This window comes from Nematostella vectensis, chromosome 2 (genome assembly GCF_932526225.1).
Source record: "Nematostella vectensis chromosome 2, jaNemVect1.1, whole genome shotgun sequence".
NCBI classification, from domain to species: domain Eukaryota; kingdom Metazoa; phylum Cnidaria; class Anthozoa; order Actiniaria; family Edwardsiidae; genus Nematostella; species Nematostella vectensis.
In genome coordinates, this window is record NC_064035.1 from 1,645,679 (window position 1) to 1,671,522 (window position 25,844).

General features: G+C 40.1%; 2 protein-coding genes across 2 annotated transcripts; one reads left to right on the forward strand and one right to left on the reverse strand.

The window, feature by feature from the left end:
* Window positions 1-1,351: 1,351 nt before the first annotated feature.
* Window positions 1,352-3,462, forward strand: LOC116602010 (neural Wiskott-Aldrich syndrome protein). The gene is made up of 3 exons (XM_032363026.2): window positions 1,352-1,445; window positions 1,583-1,646; window positions 2,763-3,462. Exons 2-3 carry the CDS (start codon window positions 1,583-1,585, stop codon window positions 3,128-3,130), a joined length of 432 nt encoding a protein of 143 aa, XP_032218917.1. The 5' UTR covers window positions 1,352-1,445; the 3' UTR covers window positions 3,131-3,462.
* On the reverse strand, window positions 3,226-25,731 carry LOC5518284 (coiled-coil domain-containing protein 93). Its single transcript, XM_032363021.2, has 23 exons — window positions 25,586-25,731; window positions 24,339-24,452; window positions 23,830-23,924; window positions 23,534-23,645; window positions 23,350-23,448; window positions 23,140-23,196; window positions 22,730-22,824; window positions 22,457-22,490; window positions 22,068-22,160; window positions 21,760-21,810; window positions 21,359-21,445; window positions 15,583-15,705; window positions 15,444-15,506; window positions 15,114-15,187; window positions 13,419-13,500; window positions 8,721-8,795; window positions 8,490-8,561; window positions 7,703-7,811; window positions 7,368-7,450; window positions 5,053-5,090; window positions 4,811-4,895; window positions 4,295-4,408; window positions 3,226-4,091 (listed from the first exon to the last, which is right to left on the reverse strand). Exons 1-23 carry the CDS (start codon window positions 25,676-25,678, stop codon window positions 4,032-4,034), a joined length of 1,908 nt encoding a protein of 635 aa, XP_032218912.2. The 5' UTR covers window positions 25,679-25,731; the 3' UTR covers window positions 3,226-4,031.
* Between the last annotated feature and the right edge of the window lie 113 nt (window positions 25,732-25,844).

The following is a 25,844-nucleotide window of genomic DNA, read 5'->3' on the forward strand; positions in this document are numbered from 1 at the left end:
ATTTTGGGGCCCGTAGAATCCCAGTCCGCCGGAATTTTAACCCTGGAATTTTATCGAAATGCAAGTGGTTACATTGATACTCTAAAGGAATCACAGAATACGAATCCTACCAAGTACTCCAGTTGATGGGATAGTCCGATCCCACCCTTCGGATTCGTTCGGCGCGCCTTCTGGCATCGTTTTGTGATCGGCCAGTGATCAAGCCTTGTCTTGGAAATCGAGGGAGGGAAGATTTGGTCCAATTAGATTAATTCTACGTTATTCGATTAAGCCTCGAGCACCAATAAACATACTTGAAATGCGGAATGTAGTTTAATCAGCAAAGAACCCGACAAAGTGATTGAGGAAATTACATTGCCTGAATCGCCGTCTACCCACCCCCAGCCCCTCGCCTCATTTAAAATGTATTGATGCTTGTCCCTTTACAGTACTGTGACTTTCCACGCCTTTCAAAGTGAAATCTGGTAGAACTTTCTTCCTATGAAGGAATCTATGACATGCCAGTGAAACGTACAACTCTCATATATCGGGCGAAAACCGGAACAAGCCTTTCCACGAATTTCAAAGCGAAATGCGGTAAATCCCTCACATGTCAGGCAGGCGGAGGTAGCGACAACAACAAAAAAAACAAAAAGTTCCAACTAGTCCGTATCTAGTTGGGGCGGTTTGGGTTTCAGTGCCTTGTAGTCGATAAGCATAGAGGGTAAGCATAGAAGGGTCGAGGGGTATTTTGTGTTTGGGTCCCATCGAGCGAAGGAGAAGAGCCCGTATTTGCTATAAACTCACCAAACCACGGGGAAAAATCTGGATAAAGGCGACAATGGGAGGTCAATTGGCTTTTTGAAAGGCGTTTGTTAGTTACAGATTGACTTGGTGTATAACGCCTCGCGATATACAGGTCGTATGTTGTTCGCTAACGAAGCATGAAGGCCATTTGGCGTTACGTACTAAACGAAGCGGCTAAGCGTCTGCTCTAGAAGCGGAACGACGAGCACCGGGCGAGTACAATAGGGTTAACAGGTGATCTTACAAAACGGTTCCGGGTGGCAATCGCCCTGGTCAACATCAAAGCCTTCACTCATGCTATAAAATGAGGGGTTATAACACGGAATACTAAATGCATTAGAAAAATACAACAGATTTAAACAACGCGAAGTAAAATCAAACCATAGCTTTGACAAGAAGCACAGATAATTTCCTGGTATCATAGATTGTTTGGGAATTTAAAATATTTAAATCTCATTTGTGGGCTGTGCGCATGCGTGCTTACTCAATGAGAACAATGAAGTACCAGGCGATAGCTGTGTCCTGAACAACAAAGATGACAAAGGATTCTACAAGCGAGCACCACGTATCGATTGGTTAAAAATTAATTACCACCATCGTATATAACTTTACGTAGTGGTTTTCAAGTCACAATCTTAGAGCTGTCTCACGACTCAAAGGTAGGTTGCGAAAAAGAATGCAAAAAAAATTCATTAAAATATATCAGCAACATTTCTCTTAATTACTACAAAAAACACGAAAGTTTATTAGTTAAAAAAATTAATCATTATATTTAACTTTCTTTTTGATTTTTTAGATGGCGTCGAAACTCATCCTCGGAGTTTTGGCCTTGATGGTCGTCTCAACATACGCCCGGAGCAGTAAGTGTGGATTAACCCTTATCATAGTTTGAAAAGCCATTGAATGATCATTTTACTACCCAACGGAATTCCAAGTTTGACAAATTCCAAATTGTATTTGATTTTGTCCTCTTATAGCTTCATTGCATAATTAGATTTTTGATTGTCTATTTTGGGACATATACTACAAAAAAAAAATCAAAAGATCATTTTATTATATTTCTGGTTTTCGCCATTAGCATTTAAAAACTTCAGTCCATCGGAATTCGAACAAAAGAGCAATTGGTCGATTCAGAGCTAGGTAATGTCTAAAATATTCCAAAATTCGTTATTTTTTGTTGTCATTTTTTGGTATCGGGAATTTTATTTTAAGAAATATTTTTTGGTGGCTAAAAGAACTCCGTACAACTTGATGTGCGAGCTACGAAAACGCAGAAAAGAAACATACTATTTATATTTTCTTGAACACTGAAAAGCCACTGGCGTAAATCACAGTAGAATGAAATCCTACAAATCAGCCAAGAACTCTATCAAAAAGTTCATACTTTAAAATAGCACCAGTGGGATACCTGTGTAACCTGCTGGAAATGAATCATTATACATGGTGGCAGCGGTGAATAATTTATTGTTGGAATATTGTAGCGGCCGTCGAACATAATATCATCGCAAAAGCGACACCGATTTATTTTCTATAAAAACGATTAATAGAGAAAAAGTGAAAAAGAAAAATATGCAAAACCGTGTATTGAATACGACGCTAAAATACAATATAATACCACGCAGCACATTCGAAAAGTCAAACAAGTCAGCCGTGTAATATAGCTTTAAATCTTCTGGGTCCCTTCCTATGCTATTCCACAGAATATCGTAATATCGTAGAAGACTTTCTAGCTTTCTTTTTGCATTACTGTAGAAAACGTTATGTATCGTAAATTACAGTCATTACAGTCTATAATTTACGCTCTATGATATACACGGGGACTTGGACCCACTGCGAGATGGCCTCTGTGCCACGGCCTTCATCTTTTGTCAGTGTAGTTGCTGTTTCGACGTCCACCAATAGCCTATTTAATTTTTTTGGCCCAGTGTAATCTTCCATGCATTGTTTTCTAATGTTAGATAAATCTTTCCCCACAGCATACAAACGCAGCGCCAAGGCATGTCCACCGGGATGCCCTAACTACTGCGCACCCGCCTGCCAGGTCTCCTGCTGTCTCCCTCCTCCTCCTCCACCCCCACCACCACCACCGCCACCACCACCACCACCAGAGCCAGCACGCCCCGGACCCCCAGGACCCTCTGGAAGACAAGGACCTCCCGGACCTGTCGGACCCATCGGACCAATGGGCGAGGCTGGACCACCAGGACCCCCTGGCCCACAGGGACCACCCGGACCTCCCGGAGAGCCTGCTCCACCACCACCACCCCCACCACCATGCCCAGCTATCTGCGCCCACACATGCGTGCCAAGCTGCCCCTCGGGATGCTGCGCTGGCAGAAGATAAACTCCTCTACGACGGTCTACTACCAACGCCGTCTAAACATAACGTCGTTTTTTTTAATTGAAGTTATTTTGTTTTGTACAAAAAGAGCGAGGACGAAGAGGAGAAAACTTTGTTGATTTATTTGTTGTTTTATGCTGAAGGCGAACTGAGATATTTTGTTTATTTTTCTGTTACTCTGTGGCCACAGATGTTTTTTTTTGAGTCTCACTGAATTATATCTATCACATTTCATTCACAACTAATATTAATCCTGACACAAATCGAGAGTATACATGTATGTTACTTGTAAAGGCGAGAAGAGTCGACTTTGTATTAAAAGTTACAAGCTGAAATGAAGCGTTTGTCTGTTTACAATATAGGCATACACATCTAATCCAAAAAAGTCAGTGCAGATGGCGAATGGAACCTTGGAACATGAATATTTCTTCCAGATGCATAATAAATATGCATTAATCGTAAGATTACCCATTTAATGTAATTAATGCATGGTTCTGACATCACTGAAGCTTATTCATGACCTTTGTCCTCACAATATTACCCATAAGCACCTTTCGGCCGTAGAACTGCCATACGCCACTTGCCATTCGCCTTTTGCACTGACGTTTTTAAAACGGAAGGTCACAAGAAAATGGTCCGGCATCATTTTCTACAGGCCTTCACGATTATCGTTCATCCATAAGAACAGTTTGAAAATCAAAACCCAGAAGTACAGAAGTCCCAATAACCAATCAAAGTCATGGGTTTACTAGGTGACCACTGCAAGGTGGGAAGATAGCCCATGTGCCACGTGACACTATTTTCATCACAAGACATAAGAGGCAACTTTCGTCGTCAAATTTTTACTCAAAACGCGGACAAAGGCAGAAAATTTTCATGAATCAAGTAAAATATCATCATCGTCTTACTGCTGGATTTTTAAACTCTTCAGTTGTGAAAGAAGTATCTCGTTCTTCCGACATTCCTGAGGAAAATAAAAATGTATTTCAGAAGACTGGAAGGCAAAGGCAAATGATTGCTATGGATGGTGAATGATAGCTAAGGGAGGACGGGATAGATAGGGATAGGGGGTGATAGCTAAGGGTGGGCGGATGATAGCGAAGGGTGGTGAGTGATATCTAGGCACGGTAGGTGATATCAAGGGTTGGAGAGGTGATTTGTACGTACCTCAGTGAATTCCTTGACTGTTTTGTAGTAAAGCCGCTGATTCTCCACAAGATCAAGGTACTTGTCATTGAGAGCATCTCTTCTCTGCTTCTCGCTCAGTTTCCTCTTGTCTACCTGATAATACGAGAGCCATAATAACGGTCATCATCAATAACGTCACTACCACCACAACGATGATCATCATCATTACCACCACACAACCATCACCATCATTATAATCACCACCACAACCATCATCACCACCATTACCATCACAACTATTATCATTGTCACTACCACAACCATCGCCGTCGTCGTCGCCGCCGTCGTCGTCCTCGTCCTCGTCATTATCACCACAACAATTGTCGTCCTAAACGACATACCGCCATTACCATTACCACCATAATCATCACCGGGACCACATAGCCACCACCATCATAGTTCATCATCATAATCTTAATCACGACTATTATAATAATCAGTCATCACTAGCAATATCTCACAACCATCATACATTGATAATTTGACATTACTCACTTTGTCTTTATTCCCAACGACACCTTTGACGATCTGATCAAACTGGCTCAGGAACTGTTCCTTGTTAGCAGGTGATGACATGGCTCTGAAAATTATTAGAGCAAGAGTGCTTAGAATGTATACAAAATATAAAAAGTGCACCCAAAATACTCAAACAGGTCTTTGTTAAAATATTTGGTGCCAAACAAACTTTTAACAACAGTTTAGACATAACAATTGTAACAGTATTTCAGCAAACTTACTGTTCAAAATTATCATGGATGGAATTGAGAAGATTTGCCTGTAACACAAAAACACCAAAGATCAGATAAATGATAAGGAAAGCAAGAGCCAGACATTGTGCCGTGAGGTCAAAGGCTGTTGGTTACAGTATACAAGGGGGAAATGGTATTGGGGAACTTGTGATTGGCTGCCAAATGGCATTGAGTGTTACATGGTATTGGGTGTCACATGGTGCTAGGTGTCACATGGAGTTGGGTGTCACATGGAGTTGGGTGTCACATGGTGCTAGGTGTCACATGGAGTTGGGTCTCACATGGAGTTGGGTGTCACATGGAGTTGGGTGTCACATGGAGTTGGGTCTCACATGGAGTTGGGTGTCACATGGAGTTGGGTGTCACATGGAGTTGGGTGTCACATGGAGTTGGGTGTCACATGGAGTTGGCTGTCACATGGAGTTGGGTGTTACATGGAGTTGGCTGTCACATGGAGTTGGCTGTCACATGGAGTTGGCTGTCACATGGAGTTGGGTCTCACATGGAGTTGGGTGTCACATGGAGTTGGGTCTCACATGGAGTTGGGTGTCACATGGAGTTGGCTGTCACATGGAGTTGGGTGTCACATGGAGTTGGGTGTCACATGGAGTTGGGTGTCACATGGAGTTGGGTGTCACATGGAGTTGGGTGTCACATGGAGTTGGGTCTCACATGGAGTTGGGTGTCACATGGAGTTGGGTGTCACATGGAGTTGGCTGTCACATGGAGTTGGCTGTCACATGGAGTTGGCTGTCACATGGCATTGAGTGTTACATGGTATTGGGTGTCACATGGAGTTGGGTGTCACATGGAGTTGGGTGTCACATGGAGTTGGGTCTCACATGGAGTTGGGTGTCACATGGTGCTGGGTCTCATATGGAGTTGGCTGTCACATGGAGTTGGGTGTCACATGGAGTTGGGTGTCACATGGAGTTGGGTGTCACATGGAGTTGGCTGTCACATGGAGTTGGGTGTCACATGGCATTGAGTGTTACATGGTATTGGGTGTTACATGGTATTGGGTGTCATATGGAGTTGGCTGTCACATGGTGCTGGGTCTCACATGGAGTTGGGTGTCACATGGAGTTGGGTGTCACATGGAGTTGGGTGTCACATGGAGTTGGGTGTCACATGGAGTTGGCTGTCACATGGAGTTGGGTGTCACATGGAGTTGGGTGTCACATGGAGTTGGGTGTCACATGGTATTGGGTGTTACATGGTATTGGGTGTCACATGGAGTTGGCTGTCACATGGAGTTGGGTGTCACATGGTGCTGGGTCTCACATGGAGTTGGGTGTCATATGGTGCTGGGTGTCACATGGAGCTGGGTGTCACATGGTGCTGGGTGTCACATGGAGTTGGGTGTCATATGGTGCTGGGTGTCACATGGAGTTGGGTGTCACATGGTGCTGGGTGTCACATGGAGTTGGGTGTCATATGGTGCTGGGTGTCACACGGAGTTGGGTGTCACATGGTGCTGGGTGTCACATGGAGTTGGGTGTTACATGGAGCTGAGTGTCATATATTGTTGAGTGTCATGTGGTGTTGGTTTTCATATAATGCTGGGTGTCACATGGTGCTGGGTGTCACATGGAGTTGGGTGTCACATGGAGCTGGGTCGTATATTGTTGAGTGTCATGTGGTGTTGGTTTTCATATAATGCTGGGTGTCACATGGTGCTGGGTGTCACATGGTGCTGGGTGTCACATGGTGCTGGGTGTCACATGGTGCTGGGTGTCACATGGAGTTGGGTGTCACATGGAGCTGGGTCGTATATTGTTGAGTGTCACATGGTGCTGGGTGTCACATGGTGCTGGGTGTGACATGGTGCTGGGTGTCACATGGTGCTGGGTGTCACATGGTGCTGGGTGTCACATGGTGCTGGGTGTCACATGGAGTTGGGTGTCACATGGAGCTGGGTCGTATATTGTTGAGTGTCATGTGGTGTTGGTTTTCATATAATGCTGGGTGTCACATGGTGCTGGGTGTCACATGGAGATGGGTCGTATATTGTTGAGTGTCATGTGGTGTTGGTTTTCATATAATGCTGGGTGTCTAGGTAATAGGTGTCGTATAGAGTTGAGTATCACATGGTGTCAGGTGTCATATATTGTTAGGTGTCACATAATAGTGTCAGATGGAGTTGGGTGCCATAGTTTTGGGTGTTACATGGAGTTGGGGGTCACAGTGGCATTTATATGAACCCCACATAAGGTGAAAAAATTCTCGATTATCGGGTCTTTTCTGGTAATGGGCCTGTCCACTATTGTAATATGGGAAGCATGTGTGGATTTAGTGCTTACCTCTTTTCCAAGGTAGAGTTTAGAGTCGTCTAAAGTGTTATAAAGAGTGAAGAACTGCTTGGTCTCCTTGTGAGTGGCAGCCACTGAAAGCCAATTATAATTTATTATGTAGAGTGAGGCAAATATCGGTGATTTTCACCAATGCTTAATGGAGGTTTTTCTTCATGAACTTTCAGTGAAGAATTCAAATTCTGGACACTGAAAAGTGACCGTAATATTAAGGGTGTCCATGAGACACTCTTGACTATAAGAAAGATCCACCATTGTCGTGCCTTGGTTATAAAGGGTGTCCATAAGACACCCTTGACTATAAGAAAGATTCATCATTGTCGTACCTTGGTTATAAAGCTCCACAAAGCGTCGCTGATACTGTGTGAGCTCAGCACGGGACGGTACTTCATCTATCTTACGCTGGAGGCCGGCAATCTCGCGATTCTTGCGTGCCTGACGCACCAATGATACATTGTTATCTGTGTAAACACTCAGAAAAGGATGGGAGGGGAGGGGAAACAGGTCAAATTACAAGAGCAATAACCAGAAAATGCACCTCAGAAAAGCGACAGATCACCCGAGACATTTTGGTACACACACTTTAACTTAAGTTCAACTAAATTCATCCCTAACAGAACAAGCGTGTGAAAGGTTAAACAAGGAAATACAAACCAACATAAAAATATTTACATTTTTGCTGTTTTCAACAAAAGACCAATTCCATAGTAAAGCCTACCACCTCTGTTTCAGATGTTACATAGGTTTTTGAGGTAAATCATTAGAACTGAAGCTCAGTCATTTGCCCATTTTAATAGCTAGTATTGCTTTTGGAAGGTTTTGTTGAGGATAGAGAAAGTAAATGAAAATCCAAATCAAGCATATGCGCAGTTGAAAGTTTTTATATTGACAATTGTGCAATTTAACTGCAATAAATTATTTTTAGCATGGCTCCCTTTGTGTTTCATGGATGATGTCCATTCCAAAAAATAGGAATACAAATTAGCTTATAAAATGATGGTTTCAGGTGATATTCCAGAAGGTCCCTCTGCCTGATAACACACACTCGCCCATACAACCTTGTGGAAGGTTTGCAAAATTCTAGATGGCCTTAGCGCTAAAATTTGCACTTACCAGAAGCAGGCGAATTTTTTGTAGCTTCGCTTTGTCTGCCTCATACTGGTTGTTGATAAGCTCCATCCGTTCCTATGGAAATATCATACATTCTGAACAACAGTGTACAATGAAACAATGCGTAAGGTAAAGACACCAAACTACATGAAATTCTGTTTGTCTGGCAGTTATGTACACATGTCAAGGTAGTCCCCACCAGCTTGTTTTCCAAGCATTGTGTCTCTTAGGTACCTTGTCTTCACTGTCTTCGGCCCCTCCTTCTGACTTGAGCTTTGCTATATTTTCCTGAAGACGATTCATTTCCTCCTGGTAATCAAACCATCAAACAAATCAACAGACCAATCAATTGATCAATCAATCAATCGATCAATCAATGAATTGATTAAAATCAATCAAACAAAACACAAAACAAATAAATGAAAATTTGGACAAAAAATAATTCACCAAATTTGTAATGACATGAACCCCTAGTTGTATGACATACAGTGGACTGTCACCCTAGCTGTATGACATAGAGTGTACTGTCACCCTAGTTGTATGACATACAGTTGACTGTCACCCTAGTTGTATGACATACAGTGTACTGTACCCCTAGTTGTATGACATACAGTGTACTGTACCCCTAGTTGTATGACATACAGTGTACTGTACCCCTAGTTGTATGACATACAGTGGACTGTACCCCTAGTTGTATGACATACAGTGTACTGTCACCCTAGTTGTATGACATACAGTGGACTGTACCCCTAGTTGTATGACATACAGTGTACTGTACCCCTAGTTGTATGACATACAGTGTACTGTACCCCTAGTTGTATGACATACAGTGTACTGTACCCCTAGTTGTATGACATACAGTGGACTGTACCCCTAGTTGTATGACATACAGTGTACTGTACCCCTAGTTGTATGACATACAGTGGACTGTACCCCTAGTTGTATGACATACAGTGTACTGTACCCCTAGTTGTATGACATACAGTGGACTGTCACCCTAGTTGTATGGCATACAGTGTACTGTACCCTTAGTTGTATGACATACAGTGTACTGTACCCCTAGTTGTATGACATACAGTGGACTGTACCCCTAGTTGTATGACATACAGTGTACTGTACCCCTAGTTGTATGGCATACAGTGTACTGTACCCCTAGTTGTACCGCATACAGTGTACTGTACCCCTAGTTGTATGACATACAGTGTACTGTACCCCTAGTTGTATGACATACAGTGGACTGTCACCCTAGTTGTATGACATACAGTGGACTGTCACCCTAGTTGTATGACATACAGTGTACTGTACCCCTAGTTGTATGACATACAGTGTACTGTACCCCTAGTTGTATGACATACAGTGGACTGTACCCCTAGTTGTATGACATACAGTGTACTGTACCCCTAGTTGTATGACATACAGTGTACTGTACCCCTAGTTGTATGACATACAGTGTACTGTACCCCTAGTTGTATGACATACAGTGTACTGTACCCCTAGTTGTATGACATACAGTGTACTGTACCCCTAGTTGTATGACATACAGTGGACTGTACCCCTAGTTGTATGACATACAGTGGACTGTCACCCTAGTTATACGACATACAGTGGACTGTACCCCTAGTTGTATGACATACAGTGTACTGTACCCCTAGTTGTATGACATACAGTGGACTGTCACCCTAGTTGTATGGCATACAGTGTACTGTACCCCTAGTTGTATGACATACAGTGGACTGTCACCCCTAGTTGTATGACATACAGTGGACTGTACCCCTAGTTGTATGACATACAGTGGACTGTACCCCTAGTTGTATGACATACAGTGTACTGTCACCCTAGTTGTATGACATACAGTGTACTGTACCCCTAGTTGTATGACATACAGTGTACTGTACCCCTAGTTGTATGGCATACAGTGTACTGTACCCCTAGTTGTATGACATACAGTGTACTGTCACCCTAGTTGTATGACATACAGTGGACTGTCACCCTAGTTGTATGACATACAGTGGACTGTCACCCTAGTTGTATGAGACAGTGTACTGTACCCCTAGTTGTATGACATACAGTGTACTGTACCCCTAGTTGTATGACATACAGTGTACTGTACCCCTAGTTGTATGACATACAATGTACTGTACCCCTAGTTGTATGACATACAGTGTACTGTACCCCTAGTTGTATGACATACAGTGTACTGTACCCCTAGTTGTATGACATACAGTGTACTGTACCCCTAGTTGTATGGCATACAGTGGACTGTCACCCTAGTTATACGACATACAGTGGACTGTCACCCTAGTTGTATGACATACAGTGGACTGTACCCCTAGTTGTATGACATACAGTGGACTGTACCCCTAGTTGTATGACATACAGTGGACTGTCACCCTAGTTGTATGACATACAGTGTACTGTACCCCTAGTTGTATGACATACAGTGTACTGTCACCCTAGTTGTATGACATACAGTGGACTGTCACCCTAGTTGTATGAAATACAGTGTACTGTACCCCTAGTTGAATGACATACAGTGTACTGTACCCCTAGTTGTATGACATACAGTGTACTGTACCCCTAGTTGTATGACATACAGTGTACTGTACCCCTAGTTGTATGACATACAGTGTACTGTACCCCTAGTTGTATGACATACAGTGTACTGTACCCCTAGTTGTATGGCATACAGTGGGCTGTCACCCTAGTTGTATGACATACAGTGTACTGTACCCCTAGTTGTATGACATACAGTGTACTGTACCCCTAGTTGTATGACATACAGTGTACTGTACCCCTAGTTGTATGGCATACAGTTTACTGTGCCCCTAGTTGTATGACACACAGTGCACTGTCACCCTAGTTGTATGACATACAGTGGACTGTACCCCTAGTTGTATGACATACAGTGGACTGTCACCCTAGTTGTATGACATACAGTGTACTGTACCCCTAGTTGTATGGCATACAGTGTACTGTACCCCTAGTTGTATGACATACAGTGTACTGTCACCCTAGTTGTATGGCATACAGTTTACTGTGCCCCTAGTTGTATGACATACAGTGCACTGTCACCCTAGTTGTATGACATACAGTGTACTGTACCCCTAGTTGTATGACATACAGTGGACTGTCACCCTAGTTGTATGACATACAGTGTACTGTACCCCTAGTTGTATGACATACAGTGGACTGTCACCCAGTGTACTGTCACCCTAGTTGTATGACATACAGTGTACTGTCACCCTAGTTGTATGACATACAGTGTACTGTACCCCTAGTTGTATGACATACAGTGTACTGTCACCCTAGTTGTATGACATACAGTGGACTGTACCCCTAGTTGTATGACATACAGTGTACTGTACCCCTAGTTGTATGACATACAGTGTACTGTCACCCTAGTTGTATGACATACAGTGGACTGTACCCCTAGTTGTATGACATACAGTGGACTGTACCCCTAGTTGTATGACATACAGTGTACTGTCACCCTAGTTGTATGACATACAGTGGACTGTCACCCTAGTTGTATGACATACAGTGTACTGTCACCCAGTGTACTGTCACCCTAGTTGTATGACATACAGTGTACTGTACCCCTAGTTGTATGACATACAGTGTACTGTCACCCTAGTTGTATGACATACAGTGGACTGTACCCCTAGTTGTATGACATACAGTGTACTGTAGCCCTAGTTGTATGACATACAGTGGACTGTACCCCTAGTTGTATGACATACAGTGGACTGTCACCCTAGTTGTATGACATACAGTGTACTGTACCCCTAGTTGTATGACATACAGTGTACTGTCACCCTAGTTGAATGACATACAGTGTACTGTCACCCTAGTTGTATGACATACAGTGGACTGTACCCCTAGTTGTATGACATACAGTGGACTGTCACCCTAGTTGTATGACATACAATGTACTGTACCCCTAGTTGTATGACATACAGTGGACTGTACCCCTAGTTGTATGACATACAGTGTACTGTACCCCTAGTTGTATGACATACAGTGGACTGTCACCCTAGTTGTATGACATACAGTGTACTGTACCCCTAGTTGTATGACATACAGTGTACTGTCACCCTAGTTGTATGACATACAGTGGACTGTCACCCCTAGTTGTATGACATTCAGTGTACTGTACCCCTAGTTGTATGACATACAGTGTACTGTCACCCTAGTTGAATGACATACAGTGTACTGTACCCCTAGTTGTTTGACATACAGTGTACTGTACCCCTAGTTGTATGACATACAGTGTACTGTACCCCTAGTTGTATGACATACAGTTTACTGTCACCGTAGTTGAATGACATACAGTGGACTGTACCCCTAGTTGTATGACATACAGTGGACTGTACCCCTAGTTGTATGACATACAGTGGACTGTCACCCTAGTTGTATGACATACAATGTACTGTACCCCTAGTTGTATGACATACAGTGGACTGTACCCCTAGTTGTATGACATACAGTGTACTGTACCCCTAGTTGTATGACATACAGTGGACTGTCACCCTAGTTGTATGACATACAGTGTACTGTACCCCTAGTTATATGACATACAGTGGACTGTACCCCTAGTTGTATGACATACAGTGTACTGTACCCCTAGTTGTATGACATACAGTGGACTGTACCCCTAGTTGTATGACATACAGTGTACTGTACCCCTAGTTGTATGACATACAGTGTACTGTACCCCTAGTTGTATGTCACCCTAGTTGTACACTATACAGTAAATTGTTATGCAACTAAGGGTACAGTTCAGTTCCAGTTTTGGCTAACCAAGTTTCATCTGCAACAGTTTTGGGCTTAGCACAATGCATTCTTGTTAGAGAGGTTTATTTGTGTTATGGATATGTATATTATATTTGTAGCCTTGCAAACGTCCTCATTAGAGAGGGTCAAGATGTGTACCTTGCAGTGAGCTCGGAACTGCTGCTCCTGCTTTTTCAAGTTCTCATTCATTGCCACTAGAGAGCGCAGATGATTTAAAATCCTGTAATGGCAAAACGCACCAGCTCTCAACTACACAGATATATAGAAATTAATTGTGTTTTCAAAATCAAATGATATTATACAATTGTAACTTTTAGCTGTATGGTCTGGATTGTATTGTTTAAGCTCTGTTAAAGATGGCCTTCCCAATAGGAGATTTTCATTTTTCAAAAGTTGGAGAGGAAAAATAAAAGTACGCCTGACACAAATACTAGACGCGACGCCTGCCGCCCCTTTTCAGGCTGCTGTCAAAATAGTCGGCTGTCTATTTTCCAATCGCGTGGTGGCACAATCAAATGCCCAAATCAAATTATAAACAGCATTTATGTAAAAACAAAACTACATTTTTGTGTTATATGCAAGGGTAATAATTTTAGTTACGACGAACCCCGGTGAAGGTAACTTTATGCTAAATGATTTGAAACGCAAGGATAGTTCACGGCTCAGGAGACTTTTAAGTATATGACTGCAGATGCACACATTACTACAGGATATTCACATCACCAATTTACTACAGGCTCTTTTGTCTAAAGAGACAAACCTCTGCTTGAACACATGCCATTATTGGTTAAGCTCACTCGATCAACAACTCGCGGGAAGTGCCGCAAACAATCCCAAGCATTCTTTGTGCTGTCACAGACAAATTTCTTGAATATTCGGCGCCTGGCCTGTCTAAAAATTTGATAGCTACTACTAGTGATGTCTGTAGTATCAAGCATCTTCTATGACATCAATATTTCCAGCGCCTTTGGTATAACTAGTAGATCGTCGCTTCAAAAAACGATACCAATGAGAAATAAACACACACAATGACCTGCCCGGGCAAGGCATTTGAACATCTGAGTACCAGGTGGAATTTTTATTTTTCCAAAGAAAATGTGGGGAGGAAAAAATATATTTTTTAATGTTATAGAAAACGATTTCTCTGATTTTGCTATCGCAAGGTCAAAAGCAGTTTTAAATTCCGCCATTACCATAAGAACGAGCAGTCGACGGGTTAGGGTACTATATATAGATGAACCAATCAGCGCGCCCCATTCAAGTGCTCTTGTTTTTTTTTACCAATCAGGAGCCATTTCGGAATCCGGCATGAGAACATGCGATTTGAACAGTACTTGTATCAGGCCCTTGTCTTGTTTCTCGCCGGTGCGATAGAAACATAGGAGGGCCTGATACTCAGGTTAAATAGGAGATGATACCTACAATAATGAGGCTGCATTTTCTCTTGACTAAACTGTTAGAATGGTGTAGTCACCCATGGGAGCTTTGACTGGAGTTTATCTACTGTATGTATGCTTGCTAGCATGGGCGTGACTGTTATGGTCACCAGTCGGCTCATGACTGCAGTTTATCTCCTGTATGTATGCTTGCTAGCATGGGTGTGACTGTTATGGTCACCAGTCAGCTCATGACTGCAGTTCATTGCCTATATGTATGATTTAATAGTATTTGTCTGACAGGTTACCCACGAGGGCTTTGTCTGTAGGTAATTTTTGTATATACTTTGCTAGCATGGATCTGTTTGTACCGTAGCAGACATGAGGGTTATTGTCCTAAACAGATGTTGGTAATTTTCATGTGCAAAGTGGCATTAAAAATCGTTTTAGGACTTACGCAACATTTTCCCCACTTTCAATCTCATTCAACTTCTGCATTTCTTCATTGATCCTTTCACTCCTAGCAGTCACCTACAATGAGTGACAACAATAAGGAAAGGAAAGAAGATGCTGAGAAAAAGAAATAGGGAATAGAAATAAGATGCAGAAAAACAGAAATAAGGAAAGGAAAGAAGATGTAGAGAAACAGAAATAAGGAAAGGAAACATACAGAGCAATAACAGTAAGGAAAGGAAAGAAGTAAGGAAGGACACGCACACAATAAGGCAAGGAAAAAAAACAATGAAAGTTCGGGATATAGGCAATCTAAAAAGAAATGGTCATGTACCTGTGATAGTTGTTCCTGTGCATTTATCAAGGACTCTTCCAAGTTGTTTCTTTTCTCTGTTATCTTAAATTAGAAATGCACAACTTGCTTATCAAACAGTTGGCTTGAACAAATGTAAGTGCAATTGATCAAAGCTTACCTGGTCTAACCTCTTTTCTTGGACTGCAATCTGCTTTTCGAGGGAGGCCACCATGCGCTTGTGAGCTTGGGCCCCGCCCATTCTCTCACCACGCCCCTCCAAACCCTCCTGCAGCTCGGCTTGCTAAAATAAAATGCTTCAACTTAAACAGACTCAAATAACTTCACCACCATGAAAAGTAAAGGTTGGGCTCATCTTTGAGGTGCATAAAAAAAGAAAAGTGGTGTAGCAAAGGATGGGAAATATTACATATTGGAAATATATTCTTTTAAACAGACCAATTGTTTTGGGCCACCTTAAAGGGAGATAACCTGTAAGCCTTCATAGTCAGATAATGCATACCCTTTCAGCATATTCAGATAATGCATACCCTTTCAGGATATTCACATAATGCATACCCTTTTAGCATATTCAGATAATGCATACCCTTTTAGCATATTCAGATAATGCATACCCTTTTAGCATATTCACGTAATGCATACCCTTTCAGGATATTCAGATAATGCATACCCTTTCAGGATATTCACATAATGCATACCCTTTTAGCATATTCAGATAATGCATACCCTTTCAGGATATTCACATAATGCATACCCTTTTAGCATATTCAGATAATGCATACCCTTTTAGCATATTCACATAATGCATACCCTTTCAGCATATTCAGATAATGCATACCCTTTTAGCATATTCACATAATGCATACCCTTTCAGCATATTCAGATAATGCATACCCTTTCAGGATATTCACATAATGCATACCCTTTCAGGATATTCAGATAATGCATACCCTTTCAGGATATTCACATAATGCATACCCTTTCAGGATATTCAGATAATGCATACCCTTTCAGGATATTCACATAATGCATACCCTTTTAGCATATTCAGATAATGCATACCCTTTCAGGATATTCACATAATGCATACCCTTTTAGCATATTCAGATAATGCATACCCTTTTAGCATATTCACATAATGCATACCCTTTCAGCATATTCAGATAATGCATACCCTTTTAGCATATTCACATAATGCATACCCTTTCAGCATATTCAGATAATGCATACCCTTTCAGGATATTCACATAATGCATACCCTTTTAGCATATTCAGATAATGCATACCCTTTTAGCATATTCACATAATGCATACCCTTTCAGCATATTCACATAATGCATACCCTTTTAGCATATTCACATAATGCATACCCTTTCAGCATATTCAGATAATGCATACCCTTTTAGCATATTCACATAATGCATACCCTTTCAGCATATTCAGATAATGCATACCCTTTCAGGATATTCACATAATGCATACCCTTTCAGGATATTCAGATAATGCATACCCTTTCAGGATATTCACATAATGCATACCCTTTCAGGATATTCAGATAATGCATACCCTTTCAGGATATTCACATAATGCATACCCTTTTAGCATATTCAGATAATGCATACCCTTTCAGGATATTCACATAATGCATACCCTTTTAGCATATTCAGATAATGCATACCCTTTTAGCATATTCACATAATGCATACCCTTTCAGCATATTCAGATAATGCATACCCTTTTAGCATATTCACATAATGCATACCCTTTCAGCATATTCAGATAATGCATACCCTTTCAGGATATTCACATAATGCATACCCTTTTAGCATATTCAGATAATGCATACCCTTTTAGCATATTCACATAATGCATACCCTTTCAGCATATTCAGATAATGCATACCCTTTTAGCATATTCACATAATGCATACCCTTTCAGGATATTCAGATAATGCATACCCTTTTAGCATATTCACATAATGCATACCCTTTCAGGATATTCAGATAATGCATACCCTTTCAGCATATTCAGATAATGCATACCCTTTTAGGATATTCAGATAATGCATACCCTTTCAGGATATTCACATAATGCATACCCTTTTAGCATATTCAGATAATGCATACCCTTTTAGGATATTCAGATAATGCATACCCTTTTAGCATATTCAGATAATGCATACCCTTTTAGCATATTCAGATAATGCATACCCTTTCAGGATATTCACATAATGCATACCCTTTTAGCATATTCAGATAATGCATACCCTTTTAGCATATTCACATAATGCATACCCTTTCAGCATATTCAGATAATGCATACCCTTTTAGCATATTCACATAATGCATACCCTTTCAGCATATTCAGATAATGCATACCCTTTCAGGATATTCACATAATGCATACCCTTTTAGCATATTCAGATAATGCATACCCTTTTAGCATATTCACATAATGCATACCCTTTCAGCATATTCAGATAATGCATACCCTTTTAGCATATTCACATAATGCATACCCTTTCAGGATATTCAGATAATGCATACCCTTTTAGCATATTCACATAATGCATACCCTTTCAGGATATTCAGATAATGCATACCCTTTCAGCATATTCAGATAATGCATACCCTTTCAGGATATTCAGATAATGCATACCCTTTTAGCATATTCACATAATGCATACCCTTTCAGGATATTCAGATAATGCATACCCTTTCAGCATATTCAGATAATGCATACCCTTTCAGCATATTCAGATAATGCATACCCTTTTAGCATATTCAGATAATGCATACCCTTTTAGCATATTCACATAATGCATACCCTTTCAGCATATTCAGATAATGCATACCCTTTTAGCATATTCACATAATGCATACCCTTTCAGCATATTCAGATAATGCATACCCTTTCAGCATATTCAGATAATGCATACCCTTTCAGGATATTCACATAATGCATACCCTTTCAGGATATTCAGATAATGCATACCCTTTCAGGATATTCAGATAATGCATATCCTTTCAGGATATTCAGATAATGCATACCCTTTCAGGATATTCACATAATGCATACCCTTTCAGGATATTCACATAATGCATACCCTTTTAGCATATTCAGATAATGCATACCCTTTTAGGATATTCAGATAATGCATACCCTTTTAGCATATTCAGATAATGCATACCCTTTTAGCATATTCAGATAATGCATACCCTTTCAGGATATTCACATAATGCATACCCTTTTAGCATATTCAGATAATGCATACCCTTTTAGCATATTCACATAATGCATACCCTTTCAGCATATTCAGATAATGCATACCCTTTTAGCATATTCACATAATGCATACCCTTTCAGCATATTCAGATAATGCATACCCTTTCAGGATATTCACATAATGCATACCCTTTTAGCATATTCAGATAATGCATACCCTTTTAGCATATTCACATAATGCATACCCTTTCAGCATATTCAGATAATGCATACCCTTTTAGCATATTCACATAATGCATACCCTTTCAGGATATTCAGATAATGCATACCCTTTTAGCATATTCACATAATGCATACCCTTTCAGGATATTCAGATAATGCATACCCTTTCAGCATATTCAGATAATGCATACCCTTTCAGGATATTCAGATAATGCATACCCTTTTAGCATATTCACATAATGCATACCCTTTCAGGATATTCAGATAATGCATACCCTTTCAGCATATTCAGATAATGCATACCCTTTCAGCATATTCAGATAATGCATACCCTTTTAGCATATTCAGATAATGCATACCCTTTTAGCATATTCACATAATGCATACCCTTTCAGCATATTCAGATAATGCATACCCTTTTAGCATATTCACATAATGCATACCCTTTCAGCATATTCAGATAATGCATACCCTTTCAGCATATTCAGATAATGCATACCCTTTCAGGATATTCACATAATGCATAGCCTTTCTGGATATTCAGATAATGCATACCCTTTTAGGATATTCAGATAATGCATACCCTTTCAGGATATTCACGTAATGCATACCCTTTTAGCATATTCACATAATGCATAGCCTTTCAGCATATTCAGATAATGCATACCCTTTTAGCATATTCACATAATGCATACCCTTTCAGGATATTCAGATAATGCATACCCTTTCAGCATATTCAGATAATGCATACCCTTTCAGCATATTCAGATAATGCATACCCTTTTAGCATATTCAGATAATGCATACCCTTTTAGCATATTCACATAATGCATACCCTTTCAGCATATTCAGATAATGCATACCCTTTTAGCATATTCACATAATGCATACCCTTTCAGCATATTCAGATAATGCATACCCTTTCAGCATATTCAGATAATGCATACCCTTTCAGGATATTCACATAATGCATAGCCTTTCTGGATATTCAGATAATGCATACCCTTTTAGGATATTCAGATAATGCATACCCTTTCAGGATATTCACGTAATGCATAGCCTTTCTGGATATTCACATAATGCATACCCTTTCAGCATATTCAGATAATGCATACCCTTTTAGCATATTCACATAATGCATACCCTTTCAGCATATTCAGATAATGCATACCCTTTCAGCATATTCAGATAATGCATACCCTTTCAGGATATTCACATAATGCATAGCCTTTCTGGATATTCAGATAATGCATACCCTTTTAGGATATTCAGATAATGCATACCCTTTCAGGATATTCACGTAATGCATAGCCTTTCTGGATATTCAGATAATGCATACCCTTTTAGGATATTCAGATAATGCATACCCTTTCAGGATATTCACGTAATGCATAGCCTTTCTGGATATTCAGATAATGCATACCCTTTTAGGATATTCAGATAATGCATACCCTTTCAGCATATTCAGATAATGCATACCCTTTTAGGATATTCAGATAATGCATACCCTTTCAGGATATTCAGATAATGCATACCCTTTCAGGATATTCACGTAATGCATAGCCTTTCTGGATATTCAGATAATGCATACCCTTTTAGGATATTCAGATAATGCATACCCTTTCAGCATATTCAGATAATGCATACCCTTTTAGGATATTCAGATAATGCATACCCTTTCAGGATATTCAGATAATGCATACCCTTTCAGGATATTCAGATAATGCATACCCTTTCTGGATATTCAGATAATGCATACCCTTTCAGGATATTCAGATAATGCATACCCTTTCAGGATATTCACGTAATGCATACCCTTTCAGGATATTCAGATAATGCATACCCTTTCAGGATATTCAGATAATGCATACCCTTTCAGGATATTCACATAATGCATACCCTTTCAGGATATTCAGATAATGCATACCCTTTCAGCATATTCAGATAATGCATACCCTTTCGGGGTATCAATGTAGTGCATACCCTTTCGGGATGTTCACTTAATGCATACCCTTTCGGGATATTCACTTATTTTGCATACCCTTTCGGGATATTCACGTCATGCATTCCCTTTCAGCATATTCAGATCATGCATACCCTTACTGCATATAAACCTAATACATACCCTTTCGGGGTATTCACATAATGCATACACTTTCGGGATATCCATGTAATGCATACCCTTTCAGCATATTCAGATAATGCATACCCTTTCAGCATATTCAGATAATGCATACCCTTTCAGCATATTCAGATAATGCATACCCTTTCAGCATATTCAGATAATGCATACCCTTTCAGCATATTCAGATAATGCATACCCTTTTAGGATATTCAGATAATGCATACCCTTTTAGGATATTCACATAATGCATACCCTTTCAGGATATTCAGATAATGCATACCCTTTCAGCATATTCAGATAATGCATACCCTTTCGGGGTATCAATGTAGTGCATACCCTTTCGGGATGTTCACTTAATGCATACCCTTTCAGCATATTCAGATGCCATCTGCGAGATCTCCTCAGATTGAAGGCCAACGATTGATCCAACAGCATTGGGGGACAAAGCACCCTGCACCAGACATGTGAACAAAATAGGGTGATTAGGATGAGAAGATTATGATATGATGCTGAAAATGACCATGACCAAAATGATGATGAGATGATAATGATGTTATAAAATGATGATGATGATGACACTAATGATGAGATGACAATAGTGAGGATAATGATGATATGACAATAATACTGGTGAGTTGATAAGGAGATGATCATGACTGATAAGATGTACATAATATGAAATGATAATAATGATGTTGACGATGAGGATGATATTACGATAGAATGAATGAGATTAGCTTTTTGAGTGAAAACTTGTTCACCCACCTCTTTCCCTTCCATGATAGACATGCCCCTCAGCAATGATGACAACCGTTTCTACAATTAGAAACATAATATGAAGAAAAGGTCTTGATTAGAGCAGAAAGCAAGTGGACAAACTTAGAACATAAATCATTTTCCTTTGTTTGAAAATCTACACAAAAACACTGAACAAAACTAATGATCTCCATAAGGATCAATATGCCCCCATGTAGCAGTTTATTTATAGCAACAATTGTAGTTACTACTTGTAACAGTTAAATTTAGCGACTCTGAATTGTACTCTGTATAACTCTGTTTTAACCTGTTATTACCTGTTCAATGATATGCTCATCCTCTTCTCCTGCAGACGGGGCACGGCCACGCCCACTAGCTGCCACAGCCGCTTTCTTTTTTTCAGCCTTTTCCTAGTAAATAAAACATAAATATATTTAATGTCATATAACACTTGCACTTGAGTCAAGATTAAAATAATAGAAATGGTTATTACAGCGCGACCAAGAAAACCATGAACACCCGAAATATGTATGGAATGTTTGTTCGGCCCAATCACTCGCGAGATATTTGAACAGTCAACTAGAAACATGTATCAACAAGTCTTAGTGTCTAAATTCTTGGTCTGATTCGTCAAAAGACAATAAACATTCCACACATATTTTAGGTGTTCACGGTTTTCCTGGTTGCACTGTAATGATTCGGCTACCTTTTCTCTCTCTTCCTTGCTAAACCCATATTGCCTAAAACAAGAGAACAAAGAAACCACTTGATGGAAAAAATAATTGAAAATACTAAAATAATGAGCAATTCTTGATTTGTGGTAAAATTTACATAGCCTCTCCTGCAATACAAAAATGCACAAACAGAAAAAATAGCCTTCAAGTTGAGTAACCACCATCTATATTTTAGCAGTGATGTCCCTACTCAGTTTGCATAATGCACAACCAAAAAAAAAAAACTTCACATTGAGTGGACATACCATCCATATTCTAGCAGTGTGGTCCTCACTCTGTTTTCCTCGTCGTCATCCTCTTTACCTGGCTTACGGTAAAGTCTCTTGGGCTTGTATGTTTCCTGTATTGAGGTTGAATTGTTGGTTTATTTGTACTGTCTATCTTACTTAAAATCCTAGAAAAACTCTAAAACCCTAGATGTTTCAGCGTGAAAAATGCAGAAATGGGGACAACAATCTGTATAGGCTATCACAATTGAAATTATCAGTTGAAAGGTTCTACAGAAATGTCAGGACTTTGTAGCTGTTGAACTTCCAGGATGAGCTGTAAATGTGGCTCAACATGAGGTTATGTATCCTATTCAGACAATCGTAAAATCCTGTACCATGAAAAAATACCAATTCATCCTTAGCATACCAAACTTCTACCGGCTTACCTTCAAATGTGACATGGTCTCTAGACATTTTGGCTTTCTTTCTTTGAACTCATCATCCTATAAGGAAAAAGAAAAAGGACATGATAAACATAAATGTAGGATAAACAAATAAGTTGTCTTTAGTCTACTAATAGGTACTGATGAGTGTGAGACAAAGAGCTCTGACCAACTTCATTTACCTACATTTCCCTGCAATACCATATTATTTACCTGAGGTGTGGAATGGAACTTGTTAAACTGGGAAACAGAAAACTCTCGTATGTAATCACCCATCTCTTCCTTCCTCTCTATTGTACGCTTCACAAGCCACTGCATAAACAACACCAGAACAGATCAGCCAACATAAAGAACAAACACTGTGGGTGAGATGATTCTATTAAAAATTGAACTTTACCTGAACAACAGGGAAGATGTTGATGAAGTCCAGACCCTGTATTTGATGTGGCTCCAGGCGATGAGGACATTTCATGCGTGGTAAAACTGCAACAATCTTTTCTGTCAGGGCACTACAAAATAGAATAAATAAAATTAATAGAATAAACATGAGGCACAATATAAAGTACTGCCAAATTTTTCTATGGAAGTTGCTCATATACAAGATGGAAACTGTTTAGTACTGCGAAATCCTGCAACAGAAAAACTGTTGTTTAAATTATATTAAATTGTATTGCATTGAACACTCTTATTTACATTTTTTGTCCAATAGTAGAGTTTTCTTGAAAGAGTAAGTCCACATCGACGTCAAAGTCACAAACTGTAATGCACCACGTCATACCACCAACAACCTGTTGAAAGTAAGAGTAAGTGTACAAAAAAGGAGTTTTCTCATTATTATCACTATGAAAAGGTCCCATTCTGTATTTAGGCCTTTTGATTTGATTTTTAGCAAGTTTTTCATCCTCATGGTTTTATTACATCATTCCACTCTTGTACCCTCTCATGTTTTATTGCTTTACTCTGCGCTTGTACCCTCTCCCCTCTACCTCTCTACACAATCTCTGTCCTCTTTTGGGGGGCTGCTAATAAATTCTGCCTGACACCCTAAAATAAGGAATCACAACTTTTTTTTCCTGAATGAAAGCCAGTTTGTGGATTCATTGTCTTGTTGGAAGACAAATCAGGCACCGAATGTACAGCAATTTTCTAACCGTACAAGGTGTGTATCCTAACCGTACTAAGTGTGTAATGTGGCTCCTTACCTTGTCAAAGGGGGACAATCCCTTTATTCTGGCCCTGAAATATCCTGCAGCCAGAAGCAAGTCAATTGTCTCCAAAAGTTTAACATTCTGCTCTTCGTCTTCTCTTGTTTCAACCTAGCGCATAATTCCACTGTTATAATATAGTATAAGGACCTTCTCAGGGATGGATCTAGACCTAAAGTTGACTGATTCCAAATGGTCATGGACCAATCAAGGGTGGGGGGGGGGGGGAATAGGGGCATACTCCACAGGAAACTTATGAAATTACACGTTTCAAACATGCAATCTGCAAAATTTTCAAGAATGCATTTGGCATTTTAGGGATGTATGTAGTCAGATCCATTCAAGTTTATGTTTCACCAGTGCTGTATTAAACATATGGTCTGAATTTGATTAAATTCTACACCATAATCAAAAGGATAACAGCCCTCCTTTCATCAGACAGGCTCACCACGAGAAACGTCTGCATTTGGTGAAGCCATGCTTATATTTTCAAGATTTTGGTTCGAGAGATGCATACAAGAGATCACACACTACAGCGAACAGAGGCCTTCTTTCTCAGGGGTAGCATCAGGATTTTTTTTGTCAACTGATTCCAAACGGATTCACACATTATAGCAACCAATCAAAACAGAGCTTGAGAGATTCCGCGTGGACCGTAACCAATCGGTGAAGAACTTGAGTGATTCCAGAACACGTGCAAAATTTCTAAATGGGTCCCCTCCCCCAAACTAGATTTATTACTCACTATCAGGAGCAATATTTCCCGTGGGGGACCGGAAATGCAGTCTTAGCGCTAAAGGAAATAGCAGCGAGCAACCGCAGGAAGCAAGTATAATAGTGGTTTTAATAAAAAAAAATTTTTTATTGAATTATTTTATTGAAAGTTCTAATATTAAAATCTACAAAAAAAAACTTTTTTCTGCGATTTTGAGTGATTTACTGGAATCAGTTGAATCAGTCTGGATCCACCCCTGCTTCTATTAAAAGGAAGCCATACTATAGTGATAGTTGCCATTTCATATTGACAGGTGCTGGCTAATCAGGGCCAAAAAGTACTACAGTAGTGGGCCTTGAAACACTTCGGGGGGTATACATAGACATTAAGACAACATGGCTGCATTCGTATCAAAGACAAACAACGATACCCCAGACATCTTGAATAAAGCGGAAATAATAATAAAGGCAAAAGTAAAACTGTCCCTGCAGAAATAAACAGAAGGCTTCATACGATAAGGTTTTTCTACCTTGCGAGCTCGCCCTTGCTCATCAAGCTCTGGTTGAGTGAACTTCTCACTAAACGTCTTTACTCCCGCAAATCTGGAACCAGGAGCCGCCATCTTGCTCCTGACGGATAGGACCTACCAAGGGAATTCTGGGTACTGCATAGAGCTACCTGTGGTCAGTAAAACACAGGCATCCCAAGTTCAGATACGCGAAACCTTTGCGAGAGGGTCATAAGGCAGCTTCTTGGATGTTTTTTTTTTTTATTTTTTTTTGCGTTTT